General features: G+C 33.1%; 4 protein-coding genes across 6 annotated transcripts; 2 read left to right on the plus strand and 2 right to left on the minus strand.

Annotated features, from left to right (window-relative positions):
- Positions 1–188: 188 nt before the first annotated feature.
- LOC140060925 (uncharacterized) lies at positions 189–6,253 on the plus strand. The gene is made up of 16 exons (XM_072107300.1): positions 189–585; positions 964–1,135; positions 2,194–2,283; positions 2,562–2,633; positions 2,760–2,818; positions 2,910–2,962; positions 3,128–3,270; positions 4,030–4,116; positions 4,202–4,273; positions 4,457–4,518; positions 4,679–4,799; positions 4,976–5,058; positions 5,186–5,301; positions 5,481–5,562; positions 5,653–5,781; positions 5,968–6,253. Exons 1-16 carry the CDS (start codon positions 275–277, stop codon positions 6,017–6,019), a joined length of 1,704 nt encoding a protein of 567 aa, XP_071963401.1. The 5' UTR covers positions 189–274; the 3' UTR covers positions 6,020–6,253.
- A 96-nt stretch (positions 6,254–6,349) lies between these two features.
- LOC140061074 (centromere protein M-like) lies at positions 6,350–9,897 on the minus strand. Of its 2 annotated transcripts, none has more exons than XM_072107502.1 (6): positions 9,734–9,897; positions 9,234–9,325; positions 9,016–9,095; positions 8,435–8,533; positions 7,947–8,118; positions 6,350–7,081 (listed from the first exon to the last, which is right to left on the minus strand). In XM_072107502.1, the coding sequence occupies exons 2-6, from the start codon at positions 9,306–9,308 to the stop codon at positions 6,932–6,934; spliced, it is 576 nt and encodes a 191-aa protein (XP_071963603.1). In that variant the 5' UTR covers positions 9,309–9,325; positions 9,734–9,897; the 3' UTR covers positions 6,350–6,931. The 2 variants fall into 2 exon arrangements, with proteins under 2 accessions (XP_071963603.1, XP_071963610.1); XM_072107509.1 differs by having other exon boundaries at positions 6,354–7,066; positions 9,734–9,887.
- A 243-nt stretch (positions 9,898–10,140) lies between these two features.
- LOC140061020 (DNA excision repair protein ERCC-1-like) lies at positions 10,141–14,921 on the plus strand. The gene is made up of 11 exons (XM_072107422.1): positions 10,141–10,250; positions 10,827–10,962; positions 11,848–12,088; positions 12,364–12,436; positions 12,606–12,709; positions 12,970–13,069; positions 13,160–13,236; positions 13,393–13,492; positions 13,641–13,712; positions 14,164–14,232; positions 14,350–14,921. The coding sequence occupies exons 1-11, from the start codon at positions 10,182–10,184 to the stop codon at positions 14,458–14,460; spliced, it is 1,152 nt and encodes a 383-aa protein (XP_071963523.1). The 5' UTR covers positions 10,141–10,181; the 3' UTR covers positions 14,461–14,921.
- A 137-nt stretch (positions 14,922–15,058) lies between these two features.
- On the minus strand, positions 15,059–18,356 carry LOC140061028 (18S rRNA aminocarboxypropyltransferase-like). 2 transcript variants are annotated; one of them, XM_072107444.1, is made up of 6 exons: positions 18,290–18,356; positions 17,763–17,897; positions 17,195–17,420; positions 16,639–16,832; positions 16,145–16,324; positions 15,059–15,797 (listed from the first exon to the last, which is right to left on the minus strand). In XM_072107444.1, the coding sequence occupies exons 2-6, from the start codon at positions 17,890–17,892 to the stop codon at positions 15,442–15,444; spliced, it is 1,086 nt and encodes a 361-aa protein (XP_071963545.1). In that variant the 5' UTR covers positions 17,893–17,897; positions 18,290–18,356; the 3' UTR covers positions 15,059–15,441. The 2 variants fall into 2 exon arrangements, with proteins under 2 accessions (XP_071963545.1, XP_071963537.1); XM_072107436.1 differs by lacking the exon at positions 18,290–18,356 and adding an exon at positions 18,170–18,287.
- Between the last annotated feature and the right edge of the window lie 9 nt (positions 18,357–18,365).

Below are 18,365 nucleotides of genomic sequence, written 5' to 3' on the forward strand. Positions count from 1 at the left end.
GGTCAAAGCAGAGAGAGAGACGGTGGGTCAAAGTTTTTTTTCAATTCTTTATTTTCATTGGTTACTTCTTCAGAAATAAGAGTCCCTAAGTTAATGATAAAAACCGTCAAAGAGATCGTAGTCTCAAAATCAGACGTTCCATGGTATAAATATTGAACATGTCTAAAGACCAATAATGGTATGCTAATACATACCTGACTGAAATAATTGAGTTGTTAAACAATTTTCTGTCTTATATCTAGTAATTTAGTATTTAAACTAACATCATACAAACATGCTAAAACCCACTAGTTCTTTAGTCTTTTCAGAACGCCCTACTAGATACGTTAACGGTGTTAGAAAGAAAGAACACCACCTCAAGCCACTTTTACCAGTGGTTGCTAGCCACGCCGTCACAAGCGAAAGGAGACAGACACGGCCGGAAGGGCTGAAACCCGCCGCCAGTTCACCAAACAACGCAACAATTTCTGGGCCTAGAAAAACGAAAAGTGCTGGCTCTGATCGAAGAAAAAAGACTGAAGTAATAAATGAGAAACGAGCTTTTTCTAGTACTACTAGGTCATCGAAAAATAGCAATAACTCCAGGTTTGTTAAAAAACGTCAATTTTATAGTTTACTAAAAATATATTATTAATATTATTAAACACTGTGTGTGACGTGTGTGATTGAATGAATAATAAATACAGTTAATAAATACATACAGTATAAAAGACCTAGGTCCAGGCATGGTAATAGTAATACTAAGCTTACTGTAAATGTTGTTATTATAGATATATATTTATATGTATATTAATTATATATTTATCAACTTTACAGAGGTAGGTATACAATTTTTTTTTGTTCAGTCACTGTTCAAGTCAACTGCAAGTTAATGAAAATGCACTAATTTGATGAGAGTGGATATAAAATAAAACACCAATCACTGAATTAAAAAATTGTAAAACAAAAACTATTATTTAACAGATCAAAAAGAGGCTGCAGGACAGAAGCTAATGACACTAGACTAAATCCTGACATTGAATATGGTGGTTGGGTAGATGAAACTTCAGACATACTTTTTATTGACTCAAAATCAGCTTCGACGAGACCTTCTGAAGGTACTGTAACACACGGAAAGATTTTACCAAAAGACTTGGTAAGTATGGGTAGATTACGCAGAAAGTAGCCTGGTATAATTGTCTCAGTTCAGTCCAAATTATCTCACTAGATTGGGCTAACAATGCCAGTCACTATGTCTCAATAAGATGAGAAATGAGGATTAACTAAAGGTTCTTTCACACTTGTCTGGCACTGGCAAATCATATCAAATGGCAATGTTTCACTTTCACGATACTCCACGAGGCTATGTGCCAATTGATATGCGCGTAGCTGTGTGAAAAGGAAACATCGGCGTTCGATTTGAATTGCCGGCGCCGGATTGGAACCTTGTCGGAACAGGTGTGAAAGACCCTTACCACATTCAAGAAGGTTAACTAATTATTATTAATTTAAGTATAGTTTAAAGATGTATTGTCTCTTGAAACACAACAAAATGAAGGTTAAAATATTCTAAATTTAAATTTGCCATATCAAAGTAATATTAAAGTTATTCACTTTAAGTCGAAAATTCGCGCCAAAAACAACAAGTTTACGTAATTAACAGGTAAATTAATATGATTATATTTCGTCTGGAAAATCGTTGTGAGCAAAAGTAAACAAAGATTTCAAACCACGTGTTTGCATTAAGCATGATGCAAATTAGGATTGTTTACAAATCGTCACGGTTGAGAAGGTGTTTTCACACAGATCGCGAGGAAGTTTTATGATTATGCATACAGAGTAGCCAAACAAGCGTGTTGCATTATAAATATGTTTTGATCGTAAACTTTGACTGGAAGTCAAAGTTATTTTTTGAACAAAAGAACGTCTGTATTTCAGTTAAATTATTTTTTTTTTCGACCAATTTTGGTGAAAGTTAATAATTATTATTATACTTTAAAATGACCCACTTTTTTTCGAAATATTTTATTTTTTATTTTTTGGGAATTAGTCAAAGGGACAATACATCTTTAATAATATTGTCAAATGCTTTAATAACCTTAGTTTTTATGTCAGTATTTATTATTCCTGTAGCCATAGTTGTCAATTGTGAGCTACAAAACGTGAACTTTCTTTGATTGAGTTATTAAACCTATTTGTTTACCTATTTGATAGCTTATTCAATGTCAAGAGAGTGAATATGATAGCATATACGATATTAATCTCCATGCTTGCCACATCAAGAAAATTCATAATTTAGAAAAGGTATCATTTTTTTGTTCACTGATAATTTATTCATTATTATTACAGTATTACCCTATATTGTTTTTAATAGAATGTATATGAATTAATACAGTATTTATGATAATGTTATGTTATGTTATTTATGGTACAAGAGAATTGTGGTCTTTAGAGTTTAAATCCCACACTCTCCAGTTTAGTTAAACAAAATATTTTATTTACAATTTTTTTTAGGCTTGTATAGGTTTTCAATATTACATAAATTGAAGAGCTATTACATTTATTGTTTTCCTCTTTTACAGTTTAGGAAAGTTAAGATATTGGATTTATCGTGCAATGAAATAGAACAAATTGAACATTTATCAAGTAACACTGTAAGTTGTTATATTAATTGCTAAATAGTAAATTGGATACGATAATTTTGAGGTCATTGTGGTAATCATATCATCATTGTAAAATATCATATTATAAATTAATTTGCTTTGTATTATATCTTTCAGAATCTCAAAGAATTGAAACTTTATGGGAACAAAATTTCTGAAATTAAAAACCTTGAAAAGTAATATGTTTCTTTCTTTTTTTGTTATTTATTGTGTTTTTATTTTTATTGACTGTTGTTTTAAAATAATTGTATTGATGTTTTTTTTCAGGTTAACAGAACTGTGTATTCTTCAACTTCAGTTTAATAAATTAAAAAGTTTAGGTAAGAAAATTTGCATAATATTGTTGTACCATGTACCTTCTTTTGCGACCGCCCCTTTCTCCCTCCTGTATCACAGATCTCTCCATTCCTCATTCCCTCTCTTTCCCTTACATAAGGTCATGCTTTACAAAATATAACAATCTCTACTTCTTTTGCTTTTTTCAGGAAAAGGTTTATTGTCTGCTAAAAAGCTAAAATGTCTGCGAGTTGACAACAACCATCTAACGCAAATTGAAGCCAGGGAGATTGCAGCTTTCTCTCAACTCACCAACCTTGATGTCAGCTGCAACAAATTGCAAAACTTATCGGTGAATTTTGATTTAGTTTATTTATAGTTTTTTCGTCGTGAGGTGGTTTCCCAATTAATCGTACGATCAAAACGGTACTGGGTATGATCAACTAGCGTTCGTGTTCCCACCTAATCATCCATTCATAGAAGTACTGATGAAGATATCAATCTGTGGCGACAATAGAATGGACCCAAGACCTGGCTATCTTCAACTTTTAAATAATAGAAAGTTTAGAAAAATGTTTTTGTTAGACTAGAAATGTACGTTGTATGTATATAGAAAAATGGTTGTAGTTTTCAAAATTACGTTGTATAAGTTGCGATGTGAAAAACTGTTATTTGATCGTTAGTTGTCGTGTACATGAAGCAAAAATATAAATATAATAAAATAAAATAAAAATCGTTAGTAAAACTTTTAAAAAGAGTAAAGATATAAGGAAGAAAAGCAAAGAGATTATGGAGCGGCTGTACCAGAATATACAACACTAAGTATTGTAAAGTTAAAAACTAAAAATTTAGGCGATCTTGTCAAAGGTCAAGCGCCTTCAGCCTGCCACGTTTCGATATTCAATATTGAACTTGACCTTATCTTTTTCTCAATTTTTTTCTTCATCCTGTATGTGATTTGTTTTTTGCTATGGGTATAGTTATTTCGATAAATAAATATTCATTCATTCAAGATTCAAGAAATTTATTGGTCCACTTAAAATGGAAATTCATTTTGCTTTTTAAAAAAGAAAAGTTTAATATTATCATCTTTTTATAATTTTCAATGTAGGTATTCAACTGTTTAAATTCATTAGAGGAGCTGCTCGCTTCAAATAACATCTTAAAAACTGTGACAGATTTAAGTCGATGTAGAAAGGTAAGACAAAAATCATTTAAAAAAAAGATGTACCCTAATGCAAGCTGGTTCAAATAAGAATATCATTGTCTTCTTCCCTTTGCAGCTTCAAGAATTGAATCTGTCATCAAATAGTTTGACTAGTATATCAGGACTGAAGGGTCTCCCTCTGTTAGCGGTAAGATACAGGAGTTTGTAGTTTACTCTATGTTAGTTAGCATATAACTTCATGTTTGATATCTGAGGTTCCCAAATGATCAGCAAGTGCTGGATGGATCACCCTCATTAAATATGGTAAAAAAAAGTTAATAGATTACCTACGATCTACTGTATCTATAGACGCTCTTATCATTTTTTTCAGAGTTTACATCTGTCCCATAATCTCTTGACATCTGAGGCTGTTCAGGGTCTTGGTAAATTAAGGTTAGTAAGTTTTTTACTATACTATCCTATTTATTTTACAAAGCCAATGTGGTAAAGACAACTTCAGTGACCGGAATGGTCATAATTTGAAACATCTAGAGACTATTACAGCCTAAATGAAACACTGAACATGATACAAAACCTGCATTTTATTTTTTAGATCTTTACAAGAACTTGATTTATCTCACAACAAAATATCCAAATTAAACTCCTTTTCCAGTCAATTTCCAGTAATAGAGGTGTTGAATTTGACAAAGAATTCTATTGAGTGGCTGGAAGTGGTAAGCCTATCATATTTTAAAATGAGAATATTATAACATTGTGTTTGATTGGATCGTAGTGGTTATTACCAAAGGATATGTATCTTGCAGAGTAACTGTTCCAATGGTGATACGTTATATCAAATGATATTTTTCGTCATCATTTGTAACATCTTTTGTTTTTATTTACCCGCAAGGTTCATCTTTCAAGTTGTGAATTTTTAGTTGAACTGTTCCTAGCAGAGAATCCGTTCATCAAATCCTCAGATTTCAAACCTAGGTGAGTTACTTGCACTTGCACATTCTTGTATCTCCAATTTGACTTCCGTGGACATGCCTTTACATAAATACATAAATTTGCACGCACACACAGTATAAGTAATTTTTAAAATATTTTTTACCTATAGCTATCATGAAGAAGTACACAGATGTATATCAGGCATTGAAATGGTCGATGGAGTTATTGTGAAACAGACAAAACAGAAACCTGTGCCATTCATGAGACCAATGTCAGCAGCTTCAGGTAAAGGTTAATTATTCACCTGCTAACTAAAGAAACTTCTTCCAACAAGTGTAACATTTTTGGACAGTGGTAAATCTATTTTCAATATAGAACATCAAAGAACTTTATTTGGTGATCTTGATTTTTATTTATAACTTAATAAAGAAGGTTTAATAAAAAATAAAATTATGTTCACTTAGGATTGAGTGCAAAGCAGGTACAAAGCCAGCTTCAAACAGTAGAGGCTGATCTAAACATGTTTGGGCAAGATTTAAGAGAAAAGTAAGTGATATACAGTATAAAGAGGCATTAAATTGTTTTATTTTGCCACACACAGGAAGTAGTTTAACAAGTTTTGTTGCTGTTTAATAGGTTTGAAAACTTGCGTACCACAATGGACACACTACCAGCAGAGCGCCCGATATCAGTGGCCAGTGAATTGAGCATCACAAGTGTATCAACCCTCGCAAGCTCCCGGCCAGGTAGCAGCAGATGTAGCAGGTACAACAGACTTCTCCATTTTTTTGTCGCACCACTCAGTCACATTTCAATTAATCAATATCGTACCGTACTGGTATAGCCATTTTCTTTGTAATATGTATGCAGTTTCATCAACACATTTTTACAGATAGTTCTTTACCTTTCTGTTCTAAAGAGTAGAATCTGGTTTTTTATTTGTTTCCTTAGTCGAAGCCGATTACAAGATGCTAAAGCCTACGCAACAACACACTTTAAATAAAACCCTGTCTTGGCATCATTTGGATAAATCCTGTCTGTGGCAACATTCTCCAACTTACTGATTCAAATAACATACCTAGATAAGGTAGATGACATTGTGGAGGAATTACTGGCAAAAGAAAGATGGCTGCCCATGATGTGTGGCCAATAGATGTGCAATGTTTATATTGTTATTGTCAGTATATTATATGTACAATTTTTAGATTTTGTTGATAAATGAGAGTGAAGAACAAATAAATTTAAAGTACAAGGACTAGTTGTAGATTTTTTTTGGTATTTATTTACATTAACTTTTGAAAAATCTATAAACAATGTAATTTTATATACACAGGTAAAGTTAGTAATGTAAGGTTTGTGGTACACCATGCTTTTTCAAAAAGGGAATAAAGTTTGAGAATGTTATTCAAAATTTCTCCAGAATATGGTTTTAACATAAAAACCAACATTTTTAGCCATTCTCAACTTGACTGTTTCCTTTGGCAACACATGGTATACCGCAAACCTAGCTTTACTACTAAAGTGTTAATTTGCCATATAAACTTTTAAACAATATCATAGGTATAGTGATACATTTCTGTGACTTCAAACTTCACCACTAGGGTGTCATGTCACAAGCTGATTTTCCACTAGGCAAATTTGTTTGTATGAATCGAAAGCGTGAGCTTATACGCATGCATATTCATTCATTCATCTTCCAAATCCCTCTCTACGCATGTGTACAAGCTCACACTTTTTGATTCGGCTTTAATGTGATGTCACAGGTTTAAACTTTATCTGTGACTTCACCACTAAGTGTGATGTCACAGGTTCATGTCACTCGTGCTTCACTATAAAATTTCAACTTTGTTTAGCAGGCCTGAAAAACACCGGGTACTGGACTGAACACTACACGTTGAATTCTCATCTGATGTGTTTATAAAGTTTCTTGAAATGTAAATGACTGGCGTGTAGCCTCAATAATCATTGGGGATATCCACTTCCTTGCGCCACATGCTACTTGTAGTAGAGACAGAACTTTCTGTGAAATGCTCTTCAGCTCTTTGTCTTCCTGCAACAAAGTACACTAAATAGTTAAAGATGTATTGTCCCTTGAAAAACAAAAAAATGAAGGTCAAAATATACTAAATTTTGATTGGCTATATCAAAGTAGTATTAAAGTTATTCACTTTAAGTCAAAAAATCGAGCCAAAAACAACAATTTTACGTAATTAACAGCTAAATTAATTTGATTACATTTCGTCTGAAAAATAGTCGCGAGCGAATGTAAACAAAGATTTCAAACCACGAGTATGCATTAAGCATGGTGCTAATTAGGATTGTTTACAACTCGTCACGGTTGAGAAGGTGTTTTCACACAGATCGCGAGGAAGTTTTATGATTATGCATACAGTAGCCAAATAAGCGCATTGCATTATGAGATATGTTTTGATCGAAAACTTTGACTGGAAGTCAAAAGTTATTTTTTGAACAAAAAAACGTCTGTATTTCAGTTAAATGATTTTTTTTCCCACTAATTTTTGGTGAAAGTTAATAACTATTATGATACTTCAAAGTGACCCACTTTTTTTCGAAATCTTTTTATTTTAATTTTTTTGGAATTTGACAAAGGGACAATACATCTTTAATATTGTTGAGTTTTTGCTTATAATAGAAAACTAATCCTGTGAAAAACGTTACTTCCAATCACATTCAACAAAGCATTACAGTGAATAAGATAGGATGTTAGGTTAATTTTATTTCACAATTTTAGACCCTGCATTTCCTCACCCATCCCATTTAAAAAACTTAGATCCTCTACGGATGCTACTGTGGTCTAATGGTAGGGTTGAAGGATTTACGAATCTATTAGTAGGTTCATCTTTATTATTTATACATTATTTTCAGGCTTATGTTGTAGTGTATATTGTAATTAACAAATTCTTACTTACATCAAAGCCAGCACAGAGCATTGGCATGTGGTATGCGTCACAAAGTCCTGTGATGTTCTTGATATCAGCTCCATGTAGGTTTGTATTATTAGCATTGTGAACAATACAACAACACCGACCTAGGAAATATTCACAATCAAGGGTCTTTAAAGATGCTTCCATACTGCTAATACTGTAAAAATGGAAAGGAAAAAACACTGTATTTAAATGCCATCAACTGTCATTCAAAGCTCTGTCTTTCTTTCTATTCTACGTTTCTCTGCCTTTCTATTACATGCTTCTCTGCCTTTCTTTTCAAGTCATGGGTACAAATCCTGATTCTGACATATTGCTACATCACCAGGATTTGTCTTGTCAATGGACAAAGGAAGGCTAGGTTGGAAGCATTAAACGCTTAATAAAACTATGCACTTACCTTTCTATATCTGTTATATACAATAATTAGCAGACATTTTGTCTGTGTGAAATACTCAACCTGAAGCACATACCTTGCTCTATTGGTCAAATCAATAATAAACACAATATAGTCAATGTTAGGCCTTGTGTCCTCAGTATCTACGGGTAAAGGGAGTCGTCTAGCTGTACGTCTAAAAAGAAGTGTTATGTTTATAAATATTCTAAATCAAATAATAGAAAATCAGAATACAGTAAGTACAGAAGTTCGTTTATGTACAAATCGATAACATTATTTAAAAGGATGAATATATTAATTTGGGGCTTTAAAAGCTTGCAGTAGTCACTGGTTTTAAAAGACCTATTTTGTGAAAAGATTCTTTCATAGACATGTTATAAGAACTAGAAGGTCAACTAGGCTCGCTAAAGCAAAGTGACGCTAACAGGGCAGAGACTGTTTAAAATGGACAGCATATCTGTTCAAAAATGTTATTTAATATAAAGATTTATTTTTTAAAATAATAACCTGAATAAACCTAACCACATGCATTGTGCTGTGTGGATCCTGTCCACTGTAACTCACTTTTTGAGCTGTGATCATATTAGAGTTGACCATCTAGTTTTTATAATGTCTATGGTCCATGGACTCTATTAAAAGCTATTTACAATCACTTACATTTGCAATGAAAATGATGTTTTTTGAGATATAATGGATGATGCGAATTTGTGTTTTCCCATACCTTCAGCACCTACAAGCTTTTATAAATAGAATAAATAATAAATACAATAAAAAATTAATGAAAATTTTTTTTTTATGAACAAACATTGGTTAGTGGTAGTTAGAATCACAAACAAAACATCTTTAAAAAAAGTCTTTTTTTTTTTAATACCTACCAAAAGTGTTGCTGTATTTGGTGATGAAATTATGTTATGGGGCGAGAGAACGTGGGTTTTTCTTACTTCTCCCATCCTCAAACAAAAACAAACTAAATCAAAGAAAAAACTATTAATAGAAATAAAAATTAATTTCATGGAAATCTGACTAGCATCAAATGAAGTACAGTACAGTAACAGGCATCTTTACTTTCCTTTGCTATCGTTAGAGTAGACTTCAATGTGCTCTCTCATCAGTGCCTACTCTCCTTTTATTATTCTATCTTCTGCCCTGTTGTCAGCAAACTGTCAGTAGGTAGACTGTAGAGAGGTCTATCCCCTAGTAACTAACATGTTAGTAGAGCCTAGGCCCTAGCTAGGCCTAGCTAGCTGGAGAGATATCAAAGTTTGTATTGAATCTTGATGATGATATTTGATACCAAGTTCTAGCCTAGCTAGGTATCATTATTAATATTAGATTGTAACTTAAAACTGTAAAATGAAGAGATACAAAAACTCACTATATTAATGAAAAACAACCCAAGTGATCACTGTTTTACACTCTCTGCAGAGATGGGTTGCGTTGTGTTTATAGTTTGCATTTCGCGCGCATAATAATGACGTAACGCTCAAGGGGGTGTCCCTAAACAATAGCACACCTAGGCTAGTAACTCTAACATTTATAATTAGTTATAATTATATTTAGTTATTTAAAATAGAAATTTAGTATACTGTAGTAAATAAAACAAACTGTAAATTATAAATTATAATTCTATTCAAAAGCCTAGGCCTTAATCTAGCCTTTTTTGTTTTTATTTTCAGAGGTCTCAGCTCTTTTTTTTAGAAAGATAGGTGGCCTGCATGTGAAAAAATTATGCTCGAGTTTACGGTCGACACAAAATAAACTTTTATTTTTTACAAACTTTTATTTAGATTCTTACCAACAAGAACTCTAACGCTTGGCTAGAGATGGAGAAAAGAAAATTTATTATACCATCAGCAGCAGAAGTTAAAAGTGCAGATAATACAAAGCCAAAAGTAATATACGTAGTTTAATATAGCTAGGCCCGCAGAGGGCTAGGCTAGGCCTACTACTAGTACTACTAGCTAGGCTAGTACTACCTAGCCGAAAGGTTACAGACAATCGGGTCCACGAACGATCGGCTCCATTTTAGAGACGATCGGGTCCACAAAAAAAAAGTACACTAGAGGGAGACACTTCCACTAGCAAAAAGGCATCGGTCACCTATAAATAATAAATAAACGTTTTTTAAAACTGTTTATTTATTGACAATTCCGGTTATAAAATTATGTGTATTTAAAAAAAAATAATGACCTTAAAAAATGATACTTCCGGTACCCTTTAACTTCCGGCTTTATATAATTAATAATGACTTTGATACTTCCGGTTGAATGTAGGGAATTATTTATTTATATTTGACCTATTTACTACTACATTATTACCTATGTATAAAAACATTTAATTACATTCATCATGGGTGACCTTACGGATGATAGGATGATTAATATAGCCAGTATCTAAAATGCATTATTATTAATATATATTTTAAGAATTAATTATATTCATTTTTCATTGTTTGGCATTTTACACAGGTAAAATCATACTTCAAAGCTCGAAATAATACTGCAAATAATGCCAATGATGGGCTTACCTCGGCTTGCGAAAGTTCAACAAAAGCATCAACAAAGCATTTACAGTCTACAGCCGGTGATCACGGTGTTATAAAAGGTAATTTACAGGCAGGTACTGAGCTAACTATCAATCCTGTCAATTACGGTAGTACTGTATCTGAAATCTCCAAAAGTTCCATTTATTTTCTCAATTCAATCTAAAAGATCAGACTTAAATCAGGTCAGACTTCAAATGAGATCGAAATGATGTACAATTCGCAGAGTTTACTGTAGGAAAAAAACTGCAATAGAACCCCTGTTTAGGGGATACCTTTGGGACCCAATAAAGTGTCCCCATACTTGGAGTGTCCCCCTGAATAGTGGTTTGCCGTAATGTTAAAACATACAGTATATCTACTTTTTCGTTTCACAGGCAAGTGTCGTCTTAACAAAGATTGTATAGCGGCGCAAGATAGGTAACTGGGTGAAACGTTTGTAATCCATGGACGCCATTCCGGCGGAAAAATTTGAACCGAAATAAAGTTGTTGTCATGGCAATATCGTACGATGTTTCGGTCAAATAACGAAGTCAATGTAAACACACAGAATTAATCTGAAAGTGTCCAGATCCCAAAGAAACTTTTATTTTACTTTCTTTACATAATTTTTTCCCTTTTCCATGAATCAACCCTCAAGATGGTTAACCACAGATACTTCGAGGTAGACCGCAAAATTTATACCATTTACATTTAAATCACAATAATAACCTGTCCGCCCGAATGGCGTCCATGGATTTACTGGGCGCGTAGTGTTATAAGATAGGAGCTTGGCAACAGTTACCTATCTTGCGCTGCGTAGCGGCGCTATACAATCTTTGGTCTTAATAGTGTTTTCAGGGGTCTTCTAATGAGGCTTTTTACTGTATTAATAATTTATATTTCAAAATATGGTTTTAAATAATTTGTTTTCTATACATACAAAATGTAAATATGTTACTATGTAGATAAATCATTAAATGGGAAAATGGTTGCGCCTTCAACTGAATCAAAGACTGGTAGGTTAGATGCCGAGTCTACTGTGTCTTCAGTTCCGAGTACTTCAACAACAGTGGTGCCTCAAGAGATACAGAAGTCAAACGTTGCAGCCACTGGTAACAAGATTGGGTCTGGATTTGCAGATAAGTTTGCTGCCTTAAAAGAAACTGCCAAATATGAGAAGCCAAAGATGCCTGAACATTCTGCAGCGTAAGTTGTAAATTACCATATTAACATGGAGTAAAAGAATATACTCCATGATATTAACAAGTGTCTCATTTAAAAGATGTCCTAGAATAGTGGTTGTCTTGTTGAATATTTCTCCTTCCTTCTCCTTCCAAGAAAGTATAGATCATAAACAGCCTGTTTTCCTGTCAGGACTGTTGTGTCAAAAAGAAGAAAGCAAAATAATCCTTCACCAAGTTGTTTTCTGTATTTTGTAGCCATTTAATAACTAAAATTATTATTAAATTATTATTTTATAGGAAAGCCCCAGATGTTCCAGTTGTCAAAAGCAAAGCTATCTCATATAATTGTCTTGTTGTACATCCGAAACAGGTATATATATTATATTCAACATAATTATATTTAATTTTATTTTGTGCATTGACAAAATTTTAGTATAGTTGTAAAGTCCTGATTTAGACTTATAAAGCAATGTCTGTTAGAGAAGAGACAATGTTTTATACTTAAAACAAAACAAAACTTCTTTCTTTTTTTCTTTAAGCGTGGCAACCCTATTCTGAAATTTGTGAGGAATGTCCCATATGAATTCAATGACATAGTTCCTGATTATATCATGGGAAAAACAACATGCGCTCTTTTTTTAAGGTCAGTTAATAATAAACATGGTTACTTAATTACTTACTGCTTTGGAACTATCTACCTAACTATGTTGTTCTTAGCACACCAATCAACTCAAAAACAACTTTGACAGACACATAACAAACACTAAGAGAAGTTGCAACTCTTACAAGTATTAATTCACTGCTTCTTTGACATCACTAAAGGTAATTGCATCACTAAAGGTAAGCATGCTTACCTATAGATTATTTCATATCTGGATATAATATTGTAATTTTCTTTCTTAGTTTGCGTTACCATCTTCTAAATCCTAATTACATCTTTGGAAGAGCCAAATCACTGAGCAACATGTTCAACCTACGTTTACTGCTAGTGCAAGTTGACATAGTAAGTTATCATAGTAATTGTCTTTTACAATAACTTGGCATCCATATCTAGTCCTCATTATCTCATTTTTGTCTCATTTTTATATTTCAGAAAGATCCAGGGCATCCTCTAAAAGCTTTAGCAAAGATGGCAATTCTAGCTGATTTTACACTTTTATTAGCATGGAGGTATGAGTAATTGATTTTTTCTTCTGATATATGTATTCTTCTTCTGTATGTTACAAGCAATATATATTTAACTATTATGAGGTTATTACTATATCAACTTGTCAAGAATTTAAGGATTTATTGGTAGCTGAATGAGTGTGCCTTTTGTTTTCTTAGTGCGGAAGAAGCCGGTCGTTACTTAGAGACATATAAAACTTACGAGAATAAGTCAGCTGACACTTTAAAGGAACGTGTTCAGGCAGATTTTATGTCAAAGGTATGTTTACTATTTAAATTGTTTTTGTTTATATAGAATATCTCATGCATATGAACAGGGATTGCCACATTTGAAAAAGACAGTGAATGAAATCACTTGGCAATATGCTGTTGTGTTAAATAATTTGTTGCTTTTCTATTTTTTGTAGATGACAGACTGTTTGACAACCATCAAGTCTATCAATAAAACAGACGCTGCTACTCTTCTTACAACATTTGACGTAAGTGTACTGCATGTTTCGCAGATAAAGCTACACTATCAAACTTTGTGTGACAAAAAAATGTGATGTGCCCATATATGGACATGATGATATAAATCCAAAGGCAAATTACTGAAAAAATGACAATGCTGTGGGTATCAGTGGCTGGATCTCAATGGAGATACAAAATAAAAGCGAAAAGCTAAATCAAAACGAGAAGTAAAACAGCCAGAAAAGTTAGCAGAGCTTTCGGGCAACACTAGCCCTTCATCAGTGCAAGTGGACATGATGATATATATATATATATGGACATATCGCTACCATATTTGGGCCACTACCATAATATTTGTGCACATCACACTTTTTTTATCAAACTAGTTTAATAGTGTAGACAGAGCTTAAGATTATTTATGTTTTGAGAACCGTGAGTTGTTTATTAAGGATGCCTAAAAAAATGTTTTAATTTTATTAGAATTTTGAAGGAATTGTGAAGGCATCAGAAGATGAACTGGGTTTTTGTCCAGGATTTGGTCCTAATAAGGTAAACCTCTTTTTCATTCATCAAGATCTGTCTCTACTGATAATTGCAGAAAGGTAACATAAAAATGAACCAATAAAATGCAACTGAAAAAAAAAATTGTCTGTTTTTACCCAATAGGCTAAGCGGGTAGCAAGAGCGCTGAAAGAACCTTTTATGAAAAAGAAGAGCATGAAGGTGAAAGAGGATATACCAAAGACTGAAGACATTCCAGGAACAAGTAAATCATGACAGTGGTTGTTACAGTATTACAAAGAATTCCTTAACTATGTCCAGGGCAGTTGAATAGAGGTGCTGCTGTAGCCAAGACAGGCAAAGGTACAAAAACAAGCAGGCATGCAGTATTTACTGTATGTATCTTGCAATCATTGCTAGGATAAGTTCAAGTTTGTTGTTTCACACAATATGATATTAAAAAAAATATACATAACATTTGATAAATTAATAAATATAATTGTGTGAGGAGGACGCATTAAGCCAAGGCTTTAAGTTTGGTCCTCCAGATAGAGTTAGGCTCTGAAGGAAACAATCATGTGTATGCCATACAACAAACAAACTAGCAGTACTGAAAATGATTAGGCTGATTACATATTCTTATTTGATATGCAACGAAATGTTTAATCATGAAATATAATTATACCTTTATATTATATTTGGTGCAATAAGTAATCCAATGTATATATATGACTAAATGTAATATTGAATTGTTGAAATAAATGTTTTCTTATGTAAGTACTGTGTTATTGTGCTGCTTTTCGTGAATTTTTCAGGAATGTTCTCTATATTGCAAATCTTTTTTTCAAGTTTACGTTTAGAAGCAAAATCATTCATCTAAGGCAAGCTAACAACAGGATGCCGAGTTCCAGAGATCAAAGGGTTTACCTGTTGCTGCGGCAAGATAAATTCCACGCGTCTTAACAGACACAGCCTGCTGTGGAGAATATGTACATACAAAGTATAGTACTTTGGTATTTGTTGCAGCCAGACATAAGATCAAAGGACTGTTACGAGTTCCTATCTTGGCAAGTCCAGCTCAGCTGTTGTTAGATTGCCTTGGTTTATCAAAGTAATTGAGACTAGTGATAACAAACTACACTAAACTGTAATGATGTATAAATTGTACTTTTATTTGAGATTGGCTCTGTTCTCCTGCACACCAACGAGTTCAACATCTGTATCAGTATCACCACGGCTATAGTTATTAACCTTTCATTAGTCATTCACAATGTTCTCTCTTTTTTCTTTTGTTTCAAAACTATGTGTAGAAGTCTCTGAATTGTTACCAATTTCAGAATGAAGTCCTTTATCAACAGTATTTTCTTTTCCACACTTTTCTTCATTAGTTTTCTTCTGTGCTGGACAAGGCACATCATCCTCTTCCTCGCTAGATTTCTCTGATTCTGGAAAATCATATCGACGTTGACTCTTAAGATTTCCAAATTCTTTTTTATCCTCTTCTTCCTTTTCATTCTCCTCTTCCTCACTGGATTCTTCAGAATCGGGAAAATCGTACTGTGGTTGCCGATTTAGATTTCCAAATTCCTTGTCATCATCAATATCAAAGACGTCTGTAGGTAAATTATAAATCATTTTTGTAAAAATAGTATTCAACAAGTAATAATTTAAAGATATATTGTCCCCTTAAAAAATATTTGTTCTCAAATTTGAATGTCACATAATAGTTATTCACTTTGACCAAAAACTGGATTGAAAAAAAAAAAATTTACAGAAAAAAATGTAATTTAAAGCAAAAAAGTTTTTGGTTAAAATTAACCATTAACTGTTTGGTGTTTTTTACAGAAATGAATAACTTGTTAAAACTGCAAAATGCTAAGTTAAAGTCTGATTTGTGATCTTCATTATTTATGTTTCTGGCAATACATCTTTAAAGAATATTTTGAAACAAATTTAGTACCTATTTTGCTTTTAGCTAAATCTTCATCCTTGCACTTTTGCATCCAGTCTTGTTGGGCTGTAACTACTTCAGCCCCGGTTCGACAAGATGCGTAGATGTCAAGAATTTCCTGGTTCACATCAAAGAAACCCTCACCCCACTTGAAACGCTTTAATAATTTAATGCCATACTCTTTAAGACCTAGAAGAATACAGTAGAAAATTCTCCTAAATACTAAATATTCATTTTGTTTGACAAAATGGAACTTGGACAGGGGTTAAAATAAAGTATTCTCATTTAGGAAAGGGTACATTTCACACTGCTCGATCAAACATGCTTTATATGAAAAATAATGATTAATATACAAATAATAAATGTTTATGAATACAATGGTACAAATAATTTCATGAGGTGAAAAATTGCACTCTCGGTGACTTAATTAAGAGTGCAATAGAACATTTATCCTCCAATAAAAGGACAAGAATCTACTTAGGTGTGTTACAATTAATACTAACCTACAATATACAATGTGGCAGCAAAAGCTTCAACGCATGATAGTTTACATGGGCGTCCGTAGTTGATTGGATTGACTGCTATGAGGTAGGGTAACAGACGTGGCTGGCCTCCTCGCATCTTACTGAAGGGTGTCTCTTCTAGCTTAGCCCATGAACAGTCTACAACTGCAATGCCTTTAGATAGAACAAGTTCTCTGAAAGTATAATTGAACAAAATGATACTGCAATATGTTTATACAGTCAACTCTCCCAATACCGGACACCTTTGGGCTGGCCTATTATGTCTGGTTTTCTGGAAAGTCTGGTATTTGGAATGTGTTTCTAATGGAAAAATGAATTGGGAACATTTTTGGACCCCAAGAAAAGTCTGGTTTTCTGTTTTCAGAGAGTCCGGTATTGGGAGAGTTGATGTTTGCCCTACACTGACATAATTTTGTTAGTTGAGAACATTTCTGAGTGACTGAAAACACAAGAAAAATCTCCACTGCAGTAGTTAAAAACAAATATTTGGGTTAATAGTGATTTGCCTTTCTGACCAAACACTGCACAAACTTACTTATCTTCTGGTGAAACGCATTTAATCCCCATAGGCGACAGAATCAATCCACCAAATCTCTGCGACAATTTCAGGTTACGAACTAATCCCTTACGAATGAGTTTACGTCCTGTACATTTCTTGGGGTCACAATGCTCAAGATCCCACATGGCAAGTGGCAAAGGCACCTTCAGAAATTCCTCGCTGGTTTGTTCACCTCCGCAGGCTTCATCGAGATTTAATCCTTCTATATGTATAAAAAACAAACACAAAAAATAGAATAATATATATATATGATATAATTATAAGAAGTACAAAGCTGTAAAATTATGGTTTGGTTGACTGCGACCACACTGATGAATGGCTGACATAAGGTTCTGTGAAAGAGTCAGTCTAATTACTGAGAACTAACCGGAAACAACCAAAAAAAAATCGTACTGTAGGGCCTTTTGGTTGTTTTCGGTTGATTTTAGTTGTTTTCGGTAATTAGACTGACCGCTGTGAAGAGCCATTAGTTTATATGCTCTGCCAGGAACAAGGAAGACCAAATAAGTAAAATTGGCGAGGAAAATGATAGCCTCTTTCTCACCATCTAGGCAATAGTTAAGATCTTCTGACATTTGTTTGAATCGATCATGCTTCTCTGCTTGACTTTGACGTCCTCGTGCTGATGCATTTCCATGTTTTCCACCTCGACTCTGGTTTTTCTTTTTTCCCATTGGATCTAATGTAAGTATGGTTGTAAATGATAAAAATACCGTAGTATAAATATTTGTGTACGGTTAGGACGCTCCACACACTCTGGGGGAAATTTAACCTTTTTCCTAATCATATCGAATAACAAATTAATTGTCACTTACTGTGGTGAAATCTAAGCTATCAAAAATTAGCCCACCTTTTTGCTAATTTTTCAAATGTCAAATGTCTCGACTTAATATAATAATATTATTCAACTATTATTGTTAATTATCAAATCAAGATACTAAATTTCCTTACGCAAAATATTGGCACAATTAATACATAAACAGTAAATTTACAGAATTCACACAAATAATTAATAAGAAATGTTGTAAAACAAAAATGAAGATGAAAGATGCATGCCTCCTTTTTGTTTACCTTATATTATATCTTAAAAAGACCCGGAAGTGATTCTTAAACACGTGTTAAAAAATCAACATCAACATCACATGAC

This window comes from Antedon mediterranea, chromosome 1 (genome assembly GCF_964355755.1).
Source record: "Antedon mediterranea chromosome 1, ecAntMedi1.1, whole genome shotgun sequence".
NCBI classification, from domain to species: Eukaryota; Metazoa; Echinodermata; class Crinoidea; order Comatulida; family Antedonidae; genus Antedon; species Antedon mediterranea.